This window comes from Somniosus microcephalus, chromosome 5, assembly GCF_052327205.1.
Source record: "Somniosus microcephalus isolate GS21.2 chromosome 5, FLI_Smic_1.0, whole genome shotgun sequence".
NCBI classification, from domain to species: Eukaryota; Metazoa; Chordata; class Chondrichthyes; order Squaliformes; family Somniosidae; genus Somniosus; species Somniosus microcephalus.
Genome location: NC_140991.1, coordinates 92,575,418 through 92,596,940, shown reverse-complemented (window position 1 = coordinate 92,596,940; position 21,523 = coordinate 92,575,418). Strand labels below are relative to the sequence as shown.

Sequence of the window (21,523 nt, the reverse complement as noted above, 5' to 3'; positions counted from 1 at the left end):
TACTGGAATTTTTTGAGGATGTAACTGGTAGAATAGATAAGGGAGAACCAGTGGATGTGGTGTATTTGGACTTTCAGAAGGCTTTCGATAAGGTCCCGCATAAGAGATTAGCGTGCAAAGTTAAAGCACATGGGATTGGGGTAAGGTACTGACTTGGATAGAGAACTGGTTGGCAGACAGGAAGCAAAGAGTTGGAATAAACGGGTCGTTTTCCAAGTGGCAGGCAGTGACTAGTGGGGTACCGCAGAGATCGGTGCTAGGACCCCAGCTATTCACAATATATATTAATGATCTAGACGAGGGAACTAGATGTAATATCTCCAAGTTTGCAGACGACACAAAGCTGGGTGGGCGTGTGTGCTGTGAGGAGGATGCAGAGAAACTCCAGTATGATTTGGACAGGTTGGGTGATTGGGCAGATGCAGTATAATGTGGATAAATGCGAGGTTATCCACTTGTGGCAAAAACAGGTTATTATCTGAACGGCAATAGATTGGGAAAAGGGGAAGTGCAACTAGACCTGGGTGTCCTTGTGCACCAGTCGCTGAAGGTAAGCATGCAGGTGCAGCAGGCGGTTAAGAAGGCAAATGGTATGTTGGCCTCCACAGCGAGAGGATTTGAGTACAGGAGCAAGGATGTCTTGCTGCAGTTGTACAGGGCCTTAGTGAGCCACACCTTGAGTATTGTCTGCAGTTTTGGTCGCCTTATCTGAGGAAGGATGTTCTTGCCATGGAGGGAGTGCAGTGAAGATTCACCAGACTGATACCTAGAGTTTAGAAGAATGAGAGGGAATCTCATTTGAAACTTATAAAATTCTAACAGGACTAGACAGACTAGATGCAGGAAAGATGTTCCCGATGGTGGGAGAGTCCAGAACCAGGGGTCACAGGCTAAGGATAAGGGGTAAGCCATTTGGGACAGAGATGAGGAGGAATTTCTTCACCCAGAGAGTGGTGAACCTGTGGAATTCTCTACCACACAAGGCAGTTGAGGCCAATTCATTAAATATATTCAAGAAGGAGTTAGATATATTTCTTAAGGCTAAAGGGATCAAGGGATATGGGGAGAAAGCAGGGACAGGGTACTGAATCGAGGAACAGCACCTCATCTTCCGATTAGGCACTTTGCAGCCTTCCGGACTCAATATCGAGTTCAACAACTTCAGATCATAACCTCGACCCCTATTACATTTTTACTTAAATTTTTTTCCACCCCTTTGTTTTGGGTTTTCCCTCCCCCCACCCCTTTCCTTTTTTTTCTCTCTCCCACATGGCAGCTGTCTCTCACCCTGCCAGTACACTTCACACCTAATCTGAGTCGTCTTTTGTCTCTACTGTCCTATTACCATCTCGTCTGGTTTTGAATACCTCTTAATGTCTCTTTACTTCTTTTGTTCTATCGCAGCCCTGCATTCGATCTATTTCATTTCCTTTCCAGTTTTGAAAAAGGGTTCACCTGAAACGTCGACTCTAATTTCTCTCCACGGATGTTGCCTGGCCTGCTGAGTTTTTCCAGCATTTTCTGTTGTTATTTTGGATTTCCAGCATCTGCAGTATTTTGCTATTGTACTGAATTTGGATGATCAGCCATGATTTCATTAAATGGCAGAACAGGCTCGAGGGGCCGAATGGCCTACTCCTGCTCCTATCTTCTATGTTTCTCAAAGATGAATTTTGCAAAATATGAAATTAATTGATATTCTATTGCTCAATTGTCTAACATCCAGATATCTTGCTCATCATTGCATTAACATTCCCAGGGGAAACAGAAGTTTATGTTGAAATAGATTTTAGTTTAATTCTTATAGTAAAACCTTAGCTTTTAAAACATTTGAAATTGCTTGTAAATCTTCTAATACATTCTCACCATCTGTTATTTCCATTTTTCTTAAATTCTTGTGTATATAGGAATGGGTGCACTTATTTAGTGCTGACTTATTCAATTAGATGACTGAATGGTTATGTTCCGTTCCTCTGACCCAACCGCCCTCAACGCTCTACATCATTTGCGTTCTCACTCTCAGGTACGTGTGCAAAAGCCTCTTCCGTAAAAAATTTGGGTCTGTATTCTCGGAAGGAATACCCTACCTAATCTGGTGGGTTGTACTACTTCTTCCTCTACACCCTTATCTTCGCCTACTGGACTTGTTATTCCCGCTGCTCTGGTTATTGGAATATACTGCCAATAGAGTAGGTAGAAAGATGTATAAAGCCTCTTCTCCCCGTCATCAGTTTGGGTTGACGAGGATGTCATTGCAGGTCTACCAGGCAAAGACCTGGGGAAGTTAGATAGTGTTAGTGAGAATATGATTCACAGAGCATTAGGGAGCTTCAGGAGTGGAAAGCTACCTAGAGAGGCTTCGGAGAAAACTGTCCATGGCTTTGGAGTCATGGGACCCAAAACGTACGGGCATTCGTGGAACATAGTACTTTTGTGCAGGCTCTGAAGTCAGTCTCCAAGTATCTCTGAGTGGTAGCACTCTTGCCTCAGAGTCAGAAGGTTGTGGGTTCAAGTCCCACTACAGACCTGGGTGTTCTTGTACACCAGTCACTGAAGGCGAGCATGCAGGTGCAACAGGCGGTCAAGAAGGCAAACGGTATGCTGGCCTTCATAGCAAAAGGGTTAGAATACAGGAACAGGGATACCTTGCTGCAGCTGTACAGGGCACTGGTGAGACCACACCTCGAGTACTGTGTACAGTTTTGGTCGCCTCATCTGAGGAAGGATGTTCTTGCCATGGAGGGGGTGCAGCGGCGATTCACCAGGCTGATACCAGGAATGGCGGGAATGACCTATGAGGAGAGACTATGTAGTTTAGGGATGTACACACTGGAGTTTAGAAGATTGAGAGGGGACCTCATAGAAGTGTATAAAATTCTGACAGGTCTAGACAGACTGGATGCAGAAGGAATGTTTCCCTTGGCGGGTGAGAACAGAACTAGAGGACATAATTTAAGGATAAGGGCTAAACCATTTAGGACAGAGATGAGGGGGAATTTCTTCACTCAGAGTGGTGAACCTGTGGAACTCATTGCCACAGAGGGCAGTGTACGCCAGCTCATTAAATATATTTAAGAGGGAATTAGATATATTTCTACGGGCAAAAGGGGTTAAGGGTTACGGAGAGAAGGCGGGGACGGGATACTGAATTAAAGGATCAGCCATGATCTCATCGAATGGCGGAGCAGGCACGAAGGGCCGAATGGCCTACTCCTGCTCCTATCTTCTATGTATCTATGTATCTATGTACAGACTTAAGCCCATAATATAGGCTGCCACTTCAGTGCACTGTCGGAGGTGTCATCTTTCAGATGAGACGTTAAACCGAGGCCCCGTCTCGCCTCTCAGGTGGATGTAAAAGATTCTGTGGCATTATCCAAAGAGCAGGGCAGTTCACCTGGTGTCCAGGCCAACATTTATCCCGTAAACACCTAAAACAGATTATCTGGTCATTTATTTCATTGTGGTTTGTCATAACTTGCTGTTTGCCACAACAAATTAGCTCCCATGTTCCCTACATTACAACAGTGATTGTACTTCAAAACTACTGGAAGTGCTTTGGGACGTCCTGAAGTCATGAAAGGTGCTATACAAATGCAAGTTTTTCTTTTCCTACATTAAAATTTGTATATTTTAAATCATTTTGATGATGCACCTAAAAATGTTCTCACTGGCAAAGTCTATCCTTGTCTGCAGAGAAAGAGAACATTATTAAATGAGGTAAAATCATGCTCATCCTTTTGAGCAGCTACTTCAGTGTGCATAATTGATATTTAAAAGTTTAAACGTTCAAGATTTCACAGAATTTTTTTTACTATATTGTTTACAAGGAGATTTATACCTAATTTTACTATTCAAAATAAAACATGGCATTAAAAGTCTCTAGCCAAGATGCTAAATCAATCCAGAGTCTGTCCATGAACTACATATAACATAGTTTGGCACTCGCATGTCGTTACTGATTGCAACTTCAGATAGTCGACAAATCACACAGAATCTCAACTTCAGATAGTCGACAAATCGCACAGAATCTCACAACTTCAGATAGTCGACAAATCGCACAGAATCTCACAACTGCAGATAGTCGACAAATTGCACAGAATCTCACAACTTCAGATAGTCGACAAATTGCACAGAATCTCACAACTTCAGATAGTCGACAAATTGCACAGAATCTCACAACTTCAGATAGTCGACAAATTGCACAGAATCTCACTTCAGATAGTCGACAAATTGCACAGAATTTCACAAATGGGCATTATAAGACTAAGCCATCGTCACATTTATTCCCTTTCAGTGCAGATTAATCTATCATTTAGTGGTGGATTTTTATCTCTAATCTATCTCAGACGGGTACCTTTATTAAACAGCCCTTGAATCTCTAACCGTTGTATTACTAATGTTCCCTTGGTGTCGCCAAGGGAACATTAGTAATACAAAAATAAAAAGGAATAAGAACATAAGAACATAAGAAATAGGAGCAGGAGTAGGCCAATCGGCCCCTCGAGCCTGCTCCGCCATTCCATAAGATCATGGCTGATCTGATCCTAACCGCCAAACCACTATCACAGAACCATCTCCTGAATCTAACAGAATTAGACACACTAAATAGGAGCAGGATCAGGCTACACGGCCCCTGGGCCCGCTCCGCTACCCACAGGGCCATGACCGATCCGAACCTAGACTCATGTCCAAATTCCTGCCCGCTCCCCGTAACCCTTAATTCCCTTTACCTCTAGGAAACTATCTATTTCTGTTTTAAATTTATGTAATGATGTAGCTTCTACAGCTTTTTGGGGCAGCATATTCCATGGACCTACCACCCTTTGTGTAGTTGAGACAACAGCCATCTCTGTAGGGGAGTAATTAACCGCCGCACAACATAGTGAGAATAAACAGACGGACACATGGGAACATTTCTGGGTTTTTACTTTCACAGAACATACAATTCTACTCAAAGAAAAATGCCGGTACATGTTAGGCATGCTCCATTTCTAAAATTACCTTTTTATTAGTGACACATTTAGCTTCTGCAAGTTTTCTATTTCATAACATGGTACATAGAGCAATATAGAATCTACATTTATTTTGATATATATATAAATATAATATACACACACACACACACACACACAAACATACTTATACTGACCTCCTGTGGCGTTGCTCATGGTAAGTCAGCAGATATGTTTTTATCTCTCTCACACACGTCCCTGTCATTTTCGTGTTGCTGCTTCTCTGTGTCCTCTGCTGCTTGTGTTATTTTCCTACTCTGCTACTTGTTTCACATTGCCACTGCTTTTTAGTTCTCTATTCATTTATGTTCCTTTCTACTGTTATTTCTATCATCTTCTAGTTGTCTGCCTTTTGTCCTTTTAGGTGGAAAGCAGTGGATTATGTGGCAGAGAAGGCTGCATTTTGAGGCTGGCAAGCACCAGGCCTTCCAGTGGGAAACCATAGAAGAGCGAGGAAAACTATGAGGGACAGGGAAGAATGGCAGTTGCAGTGCTTGGGGCTGGAGGTGTAGGAGGACAAGGGAAAGAGTCAGAGGTGGAAAGGAACGGACAGTTTGAGTACTCAGGATGAAACATAATAGAAGGGATTGAGAAAGGATGAGCGATGGGCACTGAAGGTGTGCAGCTCAAGAAAGATGTGGGGTCAGATCAGGACAGTGGCTGTGGCTCTTAATACCACATTTTTAAAGCTGGTTCCCAGCACTAAGCTGTGAAGCTGCAATTGTTTTTAAAGTTGTTACATAACCATAAACAAATGACAATGCTAGAAACCTTTTTAAAAACAAAAGACTGTTTCCCAGCTCAGTGCCAGGAAGCAGGGAAGTCAGGTCCAGGATGGGAGATGATATGGTTGCCAGGCTAGGAGTTGGGCAGCAAAAGGAGCACGGTCAGGATGTAATCGGAGCAGCAAGAAAGTGGAGGCCTAAGCAACAAGATAGAAGAAGTGGGCAAGAGCAAAGCAGTGGTACACAGAGCAGCAATGCTTCAAAGAAGAGGCCAGAGGGAGATCAAGCACCGGGAACGGTAAGGACAGTGATGCCACTCAGGGAAGACCAGCAGGACAAAGCTGGCAGAAGCCGTGAGGGGCTGCAGGTTAAAGAGAGAAGAAACTTGGCGAGGAAAGACAGCTGCGGGCAACAGAAGAAGCAAACAGGGAAGTGGTGCAGGCCTTGGGAAAGGAATTAATCAAAATAATTTACGAGCACTTGGAAGCAAAACTCATCAGGGAAAATGGAATCAAAAGGAAAATGGTGGGCAGACTGAGTTGGAGACAAACTTGGGAGAGCCAATACACTGCCACATAGTAGCCTGAGCCTGAAACAGCATCATGGCAGGCAGCTCACATAGGAAAAATGCCACTGTAAATTTTTTACATACCATTTTAAAATAGTGAATATTAATACAATAGCATTACCAAAATTCATGACAAGAACTTGGACTGTAAGTGCATACATACCTATTATATATTTAAACAAAGTCCCTATCTGCCAGTTGGGATGGAAGTAAAAGATCCCATTACATTATTCAAAATAGAGCAAGTGGCGTTCTCTGGGTGCCCTGGCCAATATTTATCACTCAACCATCACCATTAAAAAAGATTAACCGATCAGTTATATCACCGTTTCTTTGACCTGCATAAAATGACTGCTGTGTTTGCCCACGTAACAGTATTTCAAAAGTAATTAATTGCTTTAGACGCATTTTGGGATATCCTGAAAACGTGCAAGTTACTATATGAATGCAAGAGTTTCTTTCTTCAACATAGATTTATAGAGATGTGCACGTACCTTGTTTTAACGTTTCTCTTGCCTGCATGGATACTCTTATGAAAAATGTCTAAACTACCATACTCACTCATTAATTGGCCTGACTAAGACCAACAGGCCTCTAATTCATCCGAAACAAACCACAACATTGTAGCCTTAAAGGAACACACCAAATTGCACACTTTAGCAACTTAATACATTGTGTATTACATGGTACAATGCTCCAGTCCTTATAAAAAGTGTACCCTCTGACCTAAAGAAAGAAAAGACTTGCATTTATATAGCGCCTTTCATGACCACCAGACATCTTGAAGCGCTTTACAGCCAATGAAGTTGCCTCCCTGGTTCCAGGGTCAAGGATGTCACTGAGCGGCTGCAGGACACTCCGAGGGGGAAGGGTGAACAGCCAGAGGTCGTTGTCCATATCAGTACCAACGACATAGGCAGAAAGAGGGATGAGGTCCTGCTGATAGAGTTTAGGGAGCTAGGAGAGACATTAAAAAGCAGGACCTCAAAAGGTAGTAATCTCCGGATTACTCCCGGTGCCACATGCTAGTGAGTACAGGAATAGGAGGATAGAACAGATGAATGCGTGACTGGAGAGATGGTGCAGGAGGGAGGGCTTTAAATTCCTGAGGCATTGGGAGCGTTTCTGGGGAAGGTGGGACCTGTACAAGCTGGACGGGTTACACCTCAACAGATCTGGGACCAATATTCTCGCGGGGAGGTTTATTAGTGCTGTTGGGGAAGGTTTAAACTAGCTTGGCAGGGGGATGGGCACCAGCATATAGGAGTAGAAAAGAGGAATAAGGTGCATAAAAGAGTGAGTGTGTTGGATAGTACTAGAGAAGATAGTACTGGAGGCGGTAGTTGTACCATATTAGATAGGAGAAGACTAAAAGACTACGAAAAATTCAAAAATGGGTTTAGAATGCATGTACATAAACGCACAAAGTGCGGTGAATAAGGCTGGTGAGCTACAAGCACAATTTGCCGTGTGGCAATATGATGTTGTGGCAATAATGGAAACGTGGCTTAAAAAACGGTGAGGACTGGTACTTAATATTCAAGGGTACAAGGTGTTCAGAAAAGATAGGGAAGGGAAAAAGGGAGGTGGGGTGGCAGTGCTGATTAAGGAAGACATTGTAGTGTTGGAAAGGCAGGATGTTCTTGAGGGGATAAGGACAGAATCCATTTGGTTAGAGTTGAGGAGCAAAAAGGGTATGATCACGCTATTGGGGATATTCCATAGGCCTCCAAATGGTGAGAGGGAGGTAGAGGAGCAAATCTGCAGGGAAATCGCAGAGATATGCAAGAGCTATAGAGTGGTGATATTGGGGGACTTTAATTACCCAAATATCAATTGGGATAATGCTAGGGTAAAGGGAAAGGAGGGGGAGGAATTTCTGAAATGTGTTCAGGAGAATTTCCTTGACAAATATGTTCTTGGCCCAACTAGGAAGGAGGCATTGCTAGATCTGGTGCTGGAGAATGAGGTGAGCCAGGTCGACCAAGTGTCTGTGGCAGAACACTTGGGTACGAGTGATCATCGTATCATAAGATTTAGATTAGCAATGGAGAGGAGCATGGAACAACCTAGAGTGGAACTTCTAAACTGGAATAGGGCTAACTTCAATTGGATGCGAAAGGATCTAGCCAGGGTAAAATGGAACCAAAGACTGACAGGAAAAACTGTAATGGAACAATGGGTAATCTTTAAGGAGGAGATGTTCCAAGTACAGGCAAGGTACATTCCAACCAGAGGGAAGGATAAGGGAACCAAAGCAAGGGCTCCTTGGATGACGAGGGAGATAGAGAAGATGATGAAACAAAAGAGAGTGTATGATGCATGTCAGGTGAATTCTTCAAGGGAGAACCAGACCAAATACAGTAAGTTGAGAGGGGATGTGAAGATGAAAATAAGATTGGTAAAGAGAGAATGAGAGTAGAATGGCGGTTAACATAAAAGGGAACCAAAAAATCTTCTACCGGCATGTAAACAGTAAGCGGGTAGTAAGAGGCGGGGTGGGGCCTATTAGGGACAAAGAAGGTGATATATGCTTAGAGGCACAGGGCAAGGCTAGACTGCTCAATGAGTACACTGTATCGGTGTTTACTAAGGAGGTGGATGCTGACAAAATATCGGTAGAAGTGGAAAACGTAGAAGCAATGGAAGCGGTGAAAATTGATCGTCAGGATGTACGAGAAAGGCTGGGTATGCTTAGAGTGGACAAGTCGCCCAGTCCAGATGGCTTGCATCCCAGGTTGCTAAGGGAATTGGGGGAGGAGATAGCGTAGCGGCTTGCCATAATTGTCTAATCTTCCCTAGATGCGGGGGAGGTGCCTAAGGATTGGAAAGTGGCAAATGTGACACCATTGTTCAAGAAAGGGTGCAAGGTCAATCCTAGTAACTACAGGCCAGTCAGTTTAATATCAGTGGTGGGTAAAGTTTTAGAAACAATAATCAAGGAAAAAAATTAACGGTCATTTGGAGAGGTTTAAGCTAATTAAGGAGAGCCAACATGGATTTGTAAAATGCAGATATTGTTTGACTAATCTAATTAAATTTTTTGATGAAGTAACAGAGGATTGATGAAGGGAATGAAGTGGATGTTGTCTACATGGATTTTTGGAAGGCGTTTGACAAAGTACCACATAGAAGGCTGGTTAACAAAATTGAGGCTCATGGAATAGGTGGGTCAGTGGCAGCTTGGATAAGGAATTGGCTTAAGGACAGAAAACAGCAAGTTGCAGTAAATGGCTGTTTTTCAGACTGGAGGATGGTAGACTGTGGTGTTCCCCAAGGGTCAGTGCTGGGGCCACTGCTTTTTTTGATAAATGACCTGGATATTGTAATACAGAGTAGAATTTCTAAATTTGCTGACGACACCAAACTTGGGGGTATGGCAAACAGTGATGATGATACCAATCGACTGCAACAGGACATAGAAAGGCTAGCAGAATGGGTAGACAAGTGGCAGATGGAATTTAATACAGAGAAGTGTGAGGTGATGCATTTTGGCAGAAGGAACAGGGAGAGGCAATATACACTTAATGGCACAGTTTTAAAGAGTGTGCAGGGACAGAGGGACCAGGGAGTTAATGTGCATAGGTCCCTGAAGGTGGTAGGACATATTGAGAGAGTGATTAACAAAGCATATGGGATCTTCGGCTTCATAAATAGAGATATTGAGTACAAAAGTAGAGAAGTTATGCTGAACCTTTATAAAGCGCTGGTTAGGTCACAACTGGAGTATTGCGTCCAGTTCTGGTCACCACACTTGAGGAAGGATGTGAAGGCCCTTGAGAGGGTGCAGAGGAGATTTACCAGAATGGTTCCGGGGATGGGGGATCTTAGCTACAGGTACAGGTTGGTGAAGCTGGATTTGTTTTAATTAGAGCAAAGGAGGTTGAGGGGTGATTTGATAGAGGTGTACAAGATTATGACGGGGAAAGGCTGTTCCCACTAGTTGATGGTACAAGGACTAGGGAACACAGATTTAAGGTTTTGGGCAAGAGATACAGGGGGGATGCGAGGAAAAACCTTTTTATGCAGCAAATGGTGATGACCTGGAATTCACTGCCAACGGAAGTGGTGGAAGCGGAGACACTCCCATGTTTTCAAGGGTAGACTGGATAGGCACTTGAGGGAAATAAACTTGCAGGGCTACGGGGATAGAGCGAGGTCATGGGACTGACTGGATTGCTCTACAGAGAGCCAGCACGGACTCGATGGGCCAAATGGCCTCATTGTGTGCTGTTATGATTCCAAGTACTTTTGAAGTAGAGTCTCTGTTCTAATCTGGGAACGTGCACAGCAAGGTCCCACAAACAGCAATGTGCTAATGACCAGATAATCTGTTTTTATTATGTTGGTTGAGGGATTAATATTGGCCAGGACACCGGGTATAGTGCCCCTGCTCTTCTTCGAAAGAGTGCCGTGGGATCTTTTACATCCACCTGAGAGAGCAGCAGGGCCTCGGTTTAACTTCTCATCCAAAAGACGGCATCTCCAACAGTGCAGCGCTCCCTCAGCACTGCACTGGAGTGTCAACCTAGCTTTATGTGCTCAAGTCCCGGGAGTGAACCCACAACCTTCTAATCTCAGAGGCGAGTGTGCTACCAACTGAGCCACAGCTGACACTCTAAGCAATACCAAGAAAAACTTGCTAGCATTTCTAACTGATGTTGTATAAATAAGACTATCTTCAACCACCTTTCGGCAAGGGACAGAAGCTCCTGTCAATGTACAAAACTAACCATGCAGAAGGAAGTCATTTACAGTCAGACAAATAGTGGATGAAAATCACTATTTCACATTTTCAAAATATAATCTAAGAAAACACAGTAAAGGACAGTAAAACAATCTGTCACATAAACAGAGAGCAAGTATAAAACAGAATATAATTGTTTAAAAATATGAAGAAATTGAAGCTGGTGATGGATACTAACTTTACATTGTACTTTAATCAAGTTAATATGTAAATCTTCAAACTATAGTTAAATCCCAAAAACCATACTGAAATTACAATGCATCACTTCTATAAGGCATTTAGAAACACCATGATTATCAAATGCACTGAAAAGTAGTAAAATATTGGGAGTTCTAATCAGTGCCTTTGATTACATTTACAATCACTTTTATAGTGCAACATTGGATCACGTAATCTGAATATTTCATTAGTTAAACATAAAAAATGGAGGATTTCCAGGAAACTGGAAGTGCTGTCAGCCAATGGTGAGCCCAAGTTATGGCCCCAGAAGGTGGCTATTGTGCATGAATTTAAATAACATACCTTGTTGTCAGTCTGGATGGTAACCTTAAGTTGTGGGAGAACTCGTTCCACCTCTAGATTCCACTCAGCAGCATCTGTCGTTGATTCTAAAATCTCTTCTGGTTTAGAGGACTCGATTCCCTCCTAAACATTAAAAGTAAACTTTGATAAACTGTGGCAACAACATCAGGTCAGAGGCTAGGTATTCTGAGGCGAGTGTCTCACCTTCTGACTTCCCAAAGCCTTTCCACCATCTACAAGGCAGAAGTAAGGAGTGTGATGAAATACTCTCCACTTGCCTGGATGAGTGCAGCTCCAACAACACTCAAGATGCTTGACACCATCCAGGACAAAGCAGCCCACTTGATTAGCACCCCATCTACCACCTTAAACATTCACTCCCTCCACCACCGGCGCACTGTGGCTGCAGTGTGTACTATCTACAAGATGTACTGCAGCAACTCGCCAAGGCTTCTTTGACAGCACCTCCCAAAACCCGTGACCTCTACCACCTAGAAGGACAAGGGCAGCAGGCGCATGGGAACACCACCACCTCCAAGTTCTGCTCCAAGCCACACACCATCCTGACTTGGAAGTATATCACCGATCCTTCATCGTCGCTGGGTCAAAATCCTGGAACTCCCTCCCTAACAGCACTGTGGGAGTACCTTCGCCACACGGACTGCAGCAGTTCAAGGCGGCGGCACACCACCACCTTCTCAAGTGCAACTAGCGATGGGCAATTAATGCTGGCCTTGCCAGCGATGCCCACATCCCAGGAATGAATATAAAAAATAAATTCACAGCACAGAAGGAGGCGATTCGGCCCATTGTGTCTGTGCCATCCAAAAAATAGCTATCCAGTCTAATCCCACTTTCCAGCTCTTGGTTGTAGCCTTGCAGGTTACAGCACTTCAAGTGCATATACAAGTACTTTTTAAATGTGATGAGCGTTCTGCCTTTATCACCCTTTCAGGCAGTGAGTTCCAGACCCCCACCATCCTCTGGGTGAAAAAAGTTCTCAACACCCCTCTAATCCTTCTACCAATTACTTTAAATCTATGGTCCCTAGTTATTTACTTCTCTGCTAGGGGAAATAGGTCCTTCCTATCCACTCTTACTCAGCCTCTCAATTTTATACACCTCAATCAAGTCTCCCCTCAGCCTCCTCTGTTCCAAGTAAAACAATCCCAGCCTATCCAATAGCAAAATACTGCGGATGCTGGAAATCTGAAATAACAACAGAAAACGCTGGAAACACTCAGCAGGCCAGGCAGCATCCGTGGAGAGAGAAACAGAGTTAACTTCTCAGGTCTGGGAACCTTCATCAGAACTGGAAAAAGCTGGAGATGTAACAGATATTAAGCAGGTGCAGACAGCCGGGGGGGGGGGGGGGGGGGAGAGGAAGGAATTGAAGGAACATACTGTGCTTTTGTAAGAGGCAGGAAAGATAAAATGTTGCAAATGGCCTATTACATTGTTCCAATGAAGCTCAACGTAAGCTCGAGGAACAGCACCTCATCTTTCGATTAGGCACTTTACAGCCTTCTGGGCTCAACATTGAGTTCAACAATTTCAAACTATAACCTCTGCCCCCATTTTTCATGCTGTATGATTTTGCCATTCCCATTTGCAACATTTTATCTTTCCTTCTTAACCACCTTATCTACCTGTCCTGCTACCTTCAGGGATCTGTGGACATGCACTCCAAGGTCCCTCTGTTCCTCTACAGTTCTCAGTATCCTACCATTTATTGTGCATTCCCTTGCCTTGTTAGGCCTCCCCAAATGCATTACCTCACACTTCTCTGGATTAAATTCCGCTTGCCAGTTTTTGCCCACCCGACCAGTCTGTTGATATCTTCCTGCAGTCTAGCTTTCTTCCTCACTCTTCTTAGGCAGTCCCTCGGAACCGAGGATGACTTGCTTCCACATTAAAAATGAGTTTGCAGGTGACTGATGAGTCCAATGCGGGACCTACAGCCTCTGTCACAGGTGGGGCAGACGGTGGTTGAAGGGGCGGGTGGGTGGGGTGCTTGAGTTAACGTGCGCTCCTTGCACTTGGCTTCCGCTTGCTCCCGGCGAAAAGACTTGGTGTTCGGCGCCTTCCCGGATGCTTTTCCTCCACTTTGTGCGGTCTTGGGCCAGGGATTCCCAGATGTCTGTGGGGATGTTACACTTTTTCAAGGAGGCTTTGAGGTTGTCCTTGAAGCGTTTCCTCTGCCCACCTGGGGCTCTCTTGCCGTGCCGGAGCTCCGAGTAGAGCGCTTGTTTTGGGAGTCTCTTATCGGGCATGCGGACAATGTGACCCGTCCATCGGAGCTGATTGAGCGTGGTCAGAGCTTCGATGCTGGGGATGTTGGCCTGAGCAAAAACACTGACATTGGTGCGCCTATCCTGACAATGGATTTGCAGGATCTTGCGGAGGCGGTAATCCGAGGCGGTAATTACAGAGGAGTTTCCCCGCTATTTGCCACAGGGAAAGTCATCGTAAGAATCCTCCTCAATCGCCTACTCCCAGTGGCTGAAGAGCTCCTCCCAGAGTCGCAATGCGGATTCCACACACTAAGGGGCACAATGGACATGATCTCCACCGCACGTCAATTACAAGAGAAATGCAGGGAACAGCACCAACCACTGTACATGGCCTTCTTTGATCTCACAAAGGCCTTCGACGCTGTCAACCATGAGGGATTATGGAGTGTCCTCCTCAAATTCGGCTGCCCTCAAAAGTTTGTCACTATCCTCCGCCTGCTTCACGACGACATGCAAGCCGCGATCCTGACCAACGGTTCCACCACAGACCCAATTCACATACGAACCAGGGTCAAGCAAGGCTGTGTCATCGCACCAACGCTCTTCTCGGTCTCCCTTGCTGCAATGCTCCATCTCACCCTCAGTAAGCTCCCCACTGGAGTGGAGCTAATTTACAGAACAAACGGGAAACTGTTCAACCTCCGTCGCCTCCAGTCTAGATTCAAGGTCGTCCCATCCTCTATCGCCGAATTACAGTATGCAGACGATGCTTGCGTCTGCGCTCTTCCTCACCATCAACCACACGGCCAATTTTTGTATCATCTGCAAACTTCTTAATCATGCCCTCTACACTGAAGTCTATATCAGTGATGTATACCACATAAAGCAAGGGACCTAGTACCGAGTCCCGTGGAACTCCACTGGAAATAGCCTTCCAGTCACAAAAACATCCGTCGACCATTACCCTTTACTTCCTGCCACTAAGCCAATTTTGGATCCAACTTGCCACTTCCCTTAGATCCCATGGGCTTTTACTTTGCTGAACAGTCTGCCATGTGGGACCTTGTCAAAAGCCTTGTTAAAATCCATGTAGACTACATCAAACGCGCTACCCTCCTTGTTGCCTCCTCAAAAAAATTCAATCAACTTAGTCAGACTCGACCTTCCCTGAACAAATCCATGCTGACTGTCCTTGATTAATCCGTGCCTTTCTAAATGACGATTAATACTGTCCCTCTGAATTTGTTCCAATTATTTGTCCACCACTGAGGTTAGGCTGACTGGCCTGTAACTACTCAGTCTATCCCTTTTTAAATAACGGTACAACGTTAGCAGTCCTCCAGCACCACGTCTGTTGTCAAAGAGGATTGGAAAATGATGGTCAGAGCATCCCATCACGGAAATCCTAAATTGCAGTCAGTCATTCACCGCTCTAACACTGGTTGTGCTGTGCCCCCCACCCAAAGCCATCAATCAGTGTAATCAGGGAAATTAGTGAAACTGACAAAAGCATCAGCTTTTCTGTGGTAATATCACTGTTAAATACCCCGTTAAAATTTAGACCCTTTTGGATTAGGTGTAACTGGAGTTTTAACAGCGTATTAACTGCTAAACAAACGTTACAGCCCTGAAAAACTAATTTAAATTTTGCGGAGTGTCAAATTTATCCATTTTAATAAAAATTACAGTTTTTCAGAAACATTTTAAAAATGTTTTTTTTTTTTTTAAAAAGAAATTTGTTCATCTTTATTTCAGGTTTACCTTTTCCCTATGGGTGAGCCCCAATCTTTGTTTTGCTCTCTATAACTTTTTAAAACATCAGAATAAAAGGAACGTATTCACTTCCTGGTTCCAGTCTGTGAGAATTCTGCATCGTGATTGGCTGCTTAGACAGCTTGTTGACGTCACAGCAGCTTGCGTTAGGGTTTCCCCACTAACTTACACTGATCTCAACTGAACGTTGAAAAAGCCGAACTTCTCGTCACAGAGATTGGAAAATCTTTGTGGGAAGCTTACTTCGGGGCCAGCGGCGAACGCCTTGGCTTCGCCGTTGACCGCAAATTACAGGCCATCATGAAGAAACTTTTTTTTTAACATAATGGAGAAATTTGACACTCCACAAATATAAAAATTAGTTTTTCAGGACCAGAACAGTTGTTTAGCAGTCACTATGCTGTTAAAACCCCAGTTACACCTATTCCAACAAGGCCTAACATTTAATGGGGTATTTAACAGCGATATTAGCGCAGAAAAACCCACGTTTTTGTCAGTTCTACTGATTACACTGATTGGCGGTTATTTGGGTTGGGGGTCCACAGCACAGTGTCAGGGCAGTGAATGACTGACCGCAACTTCAGGATTTCTACATTTGGATGTGCACGCGCTAAATCCTGAAGTTGCGGTCAGTTTCAGAGCGGTAATAACAACGAATTGTGACAGTTCACCGTCATTACCCACTGCAAAATCCGGGCCATTAAATCGAAATAGCTTGATTTCTAAAATTAATGCTGAGGGGACCATCTCTTGAAAATTAATTTGCCTAAACGATGTTGGATTTCTCTTTTAGCAAGAATCTATCCATTCATGTCATAACTAGACAGATAACCCAATAAGGATGTTCAAGATTAAATGTATTTTCATGGGTTAAAACAGGCAATTTCAGGCAAGATCATTTTTTTTTTTTTTTTTTTTAAATGATTCTGAAAAATAAATTTATATAAACTTGCCTACAGTCTATGGGTAAATTTGCTTCTTTGGGGGGCAGGGGCTAAGATCTTTACACAGAACATGACAACCCATTCCACACCAGTGCACTTCGCTTGGTAAAAGAAGCCATGAACAAGTTTACATTCCCAACTATCAGTGGAAAGCAGGGAACAAAAATGGTATAAGTGGTTTGACAGTAAAACTAGAAACACTATACCACTGAAGATATAAATATTTTAATGAGGAGGAAAACTCACCATTTTCTGTCCCTGAGCTTTCAAAACCTCCAGATCCAGGAAAGGCTCCCCCTCTTCATAATCTTCTGCTTCCTCCTGAAAGCCAGTTTCAGAGAAATAATTAAATCAATGAAATGGACTTGTCATTCTGAAGAAAAATAATGGACAATTCTTTTCTTACTGTATTTGCAATTTCCTTATGAAGTCCAGTATTTCAGACACTTTCCTCAACTGTGACACTGGCAAATGTAGGAATGTAGAATTGCTAGATGAAAAAAGACCAAGGTCCATCTAGTTCACCTTCTACCATCCTGGCGGTCGCATGATACAACAATAATGGAGTTGTTGAGTAGTCATAACAATCGATCTCTATAAATTGGCTGCTGCATTAAAATAAAACTCACTGAAAAAGGTCATTCTCAGGCTGTGAAGCACTTTAGAATGTCCAGAGGATGTACAATATGCTATTCTTTCTGTGAGTTTTTCCCCCAGAGTAATGATCTGATATTAGTGTGCTGCAACCAGTTCCCTTGGTTGTCAGTTTGTTGTTTGTACATTTCATTTCCCTCTTTATTTGAAAATTACAAAGAGAGACAAAAAGGCCAGGTTTTTAAGCAAGCATTGTTTGAAACAATTAAAATTCTGGTAAAAATGATTGACATAGGCCAAATATGACAAAAATAGAACCATTGTAGTTTTAAACAACCAACTAAAATCTCAATGCAATATCAGTAGATTTAATTCTGATAAGGACAAAGGAAAAGTAAAACTTTTGTACATCTACCTCAACATTTTCCTTGGTTAGTCTTAATGAATTTGTAAATAGTTGTTTGAAAACACATGTCTGAATGATTGAAACTAACACAGAGGAAAATATCAGGAATTGAGTTCCAGTTTTCCTTAAATAAAAACAGAAAATGCTGGAAATACTCATCAGGTCAGGCAGTATCTGTGGAGAGAGAAACAGAGTTAACGTTTCAGGTCGATGACCCTTCGTCCAGTTTTCCTTATTGCCTTTTTGTAAATGCAGTTTTGTGCTCATCATTCAAAAAAATGAGCTTCTTCCTACATCACTCTGTCATTCTTGTTCCCCCACCACCTTCTTCATGGGCAGTCCCTCGGAACTGAAGATGACTTGCTTCCACATTAAAAATGAGTTCTCAGGTGACGAATGAGTCCAATGCGGGCCCTACAGGCTCTGTCACAGGTGGAGCAGATGGTGGTTGAGTGGGCGGGTGGGTGAGGTGCTTGGGTTGATGTGCGCTCCTTGCGCTTGCTCCCGGCGAAGAGACTCGAGGTGTTCTATTAAGAGCAGGAGTTCCCAAACTTTGGTATGGGTATGTGAGACATCTCTGGGAGGGTACGTGGGAGGAATTGTCTAATGGTGGATTTTATTTATTAATTACTTTATTTATTGCATTTTTATGATAGGCTACTCAGACGAAGCTTTAAAACTCTGTGGGAATTTGTTATATAAAGTAGTTAATTTACTTCAAGATGTACCAATGAGAACACAGATAGACAGAGATGACGACATAGAGCCCTCACCTCCAATCACCATACACTAAGTTGTATATGTGTATTATAATTTGTACATTTTGTACAATGCTTGGGTATTAAAGGGGTTAAAATATTAAACCTGTATGCTGGTAGGGGTACACGGGCAGCTGGCAGATCTGGAAGGGGGTACGCAATAAGTAACGTTTGGGAACGTCTATTAGAGCATAGGCTACATAGCCGTTATAAGAACATAAGAAATAGGAGCAGGAGTAGGCCAATCGGCCCCTCGAGCCTGCTCCGCCATTCAATAAGATCATGGCTGATCTGATCCTAACCGCCAATCTACTATCACTGAACCATCTCCTGAATCTAACAGAATTAGACACACGAAATAGGAGCAGGATCAGGCTACATGGCCCCTGGGCCCGCTCCGCTACCCACAGGGCCATGACCGATCCGAACCTAGACTCATGTCCAAATTCCTGCCCGTTCCCCATAACCCTTTATTCACTTTACTTCTAGGAAACTGTCTATTTCTGTTTTAAATTTATGTAATGATGTAGCTTCTACAGCTTTTTGGGGCAGCATATTCCATGGACCTACCACCCTCTGAGTGAAGTAGTTCCTCCTCATCTCAGTTTTGAAAGAGCAGCCCCTTATTCTAAGACTATGCCCCCTAGTTCTAGTTTCACCCATCATCGGGAACATCCTCCCCGCATCCACCCGATCCAACCCCTTCACAATCTTATATGTTTCAATAAGATCGCCTCTCATTCTTCTGAACTCCAATGAGTAGAGTCCCAATCTACTCAACCTCTCCTCATATGTCCATCCCCTCATCCCCGGGATTAACCGAGTGAACCTTCTTTGTACTGACTCGAGAGCAAGTATGTCTTTTCTTAAGTATGGACACCAAACTGTATGCAGTATTCCAGGTGCGGTCTCACCAATACCTTGTACAACTGAAGCAATACATCCCTATTTTTATATTCTATCCCCCTAGCAATGAAAGCCAATATTCCATTGGCCTTCTTAATCACTTGCTGCACCTGCATACTAACCTTTTGAGTTTCGTGCACCAGGACCCCCAGATCCCTTTGTACTTCAGTACTTTCCAGTTTCTTGCCATTAAGATAATAACTTGCTCTACGATTTTTCCTGCCAAAGTGCATAACCTCACACTTTCCAGTATTGTATTCCATCTGCCAAATCTCTGCCCACTTACTTAGCCTGTCTATGTCCCCTTGCAGATTTTTTATGTCCTCCTCACTCACTACTTTCCCTCCCATCTTAGTATCATCTGCAAACTTTGATATGTTACACTCGGTCCCCTCCTCCAAATCATTAATATAGATTGTAAAGAGTTGGGGACCCAGCACTGACCCCTGCGGAACACCACTAGTTACTGATTGCCAGTCTGAGAATGAACCATTTATCCCAGCTCTCTGCTAGATAGCCAATCCTCTATCCATGCCAGAATATTACCCCCAATCCCGTGATTTTTTATCTTAAGCAATAATCTTTTGTGTGGCACCTTGTCAAATGCCTTTTGGAAGTCTAAATACACTACGTCCACTGGTTCCCCTTTATCCACCCTATATGTTACTTCCTCAAAGAACTCCAGCAAATTTGTCAAACATGACTTCCCCTTCATAAAACCATGCTGACTTTGTCCTATTAAATTATGATTATCCAAATGTCCTGTTACTGTCTCCTTAATAATGGACTCCAATATTTTACCTACCACAGATGTTAAGCTATAGTTTCCAGCCTTCTGTCTACTGCCCTTTTTAAATAAGGGCGTTACATTAGCAGTTTTCCAGTCTGCCGGGACCTTTGCTGATTCCAGGGAGTTCTGGAAAATTATTACCAATGCATCCACAATCCCTACCGCCACTTCCCCCAAGACCCTAGGATGTAAGCCATCAGGTCCAGGTGATTTATCTGCCTTGAGTCCCATTATTTTACCGAGTGCCACTTCCTTAGTGATTTTGATCGTGTTTAGCTCCTCCCCCCCTATAGCCCCCTGTTTGTCCAGTGTTGGGATATTCTTAGTGTCTTCTACTGTAAAGACTGATACAAAATATTCAGTGTTTTTGCCATCTCCATATTTCCCACCATTAATTTCCCGGTCTCATCCTCTAAGGGACCAACATTTACGTTAGCCACCCTTTTTCTTTTTATATAACTATAAAAACTCTTACTATCTGTTTTTATATTTTTTGCTAATTTACTTTCATAATCTATCTTCCCTTTCTTAATCAATCTTTTTGTTACTTTTTGCTGTCTTTTAAAGTTTTCCCAATCCTCTATCCTCCCACTAGATTTGGCTACCTTATATGCCCTTGTTTTTAGTCGAATACTATCCTTAATTTCTTTACTTAGCCACGGATGGCTGTCTTTTCTTTTACACCCTTTTCTTCTCAGTGGAATATATTTTTTTTGGAAGTTGTAAAATAACTCCTTAAATGTACACCACTGATCATGTATCGTCTTACCCTTTAATCTATTTTCCCAATCCACTCTACTCAATTCCACTCTCATACCTTCATAGTCTCCTTTATTCAAGCTTAGCACGCTTGTTTGAGATCCAACCTTCTCACCCTCTAATTGAATATGGAATTCAACCATGTTATGGTCACTCATTCCAAGGGGATCCTTTACTAGGACATTTTTAATTAATCCTGTCTCGTTACACAGGACCAGATCTAAGGTTGCTTGCCCCCTGGTCGGTTCAGTTACATACTGCTCAAGAAACCCATCCCTAATACACTCAATGAACTCATCCTCAAGGCAGCCCTGCCCAATTTGATTTGTCCAATTAATATGATAGTTATATAGCATCATGAGAAAAGGCAGGCCAAAAAAAGGCTGTAGATACAGTCTAATTATTTGCCCATTTCTATCAGGGTAACAAGATTTTTTTTAAAAATTGAAACAGAATAAAAAGTATCTTACTTTGACCAGAACTGTTTGCGAGAGTGTCAACTATGCCTTTGTGTAATATCTACAATGGTTATTAGAGATAGTTGTGTATGCATATTAAAACTTACATTTTTTCCCCACAGGAGAAAAACACAGAAACATAGAAGATAGGAGCATGAATAGGCCATTCGGCCCCTCGAGCCTGCTCCACCATTCAATGCGATCATGGCTGATCATCCAAATTCAGTACCCTGTCCCTGCTTTCTCCCCATATCCGTTGATCCCTTTAGCCTTAAGAACTATATCTAACTCCTTCTTGAATATATTTAATGAATTGGCCTCAAC

The 21,523-nt window shown here is 43.1% G+C and overlaps 1 protein-coding gene across 2 annotated transcripts in view; it reads right to left on the bottom strand.

Moving 5' to 3' along the window:
* The window catches only part of ift57 (intraflagellar transport 57 homolog (Chlamydomonas)), a 40,278-nt gene that overhangs the window by 8,970 nt on the left and 9,785 nt on the right, over positions 1-21,523 (bottom strand). For both annotated transcript variants that reach the window (XM_085987990.1, XM_085987989.1), the window contains exons 5-6: positions 16,775-16,849; positions 11,578-11,700 (exon numbers count right to left, since the gene is read on the bottom strand). In XM_085987990.1, the coding sequence (XP_085844116.1) occupies positions 11,578-11,700; positions 16,775-16,849 (198 nt within the window). The remainder of the gene's footprint in view (positions 1-11,577; positions 11,701-16,774; positions 16,850-21,523) is intronic.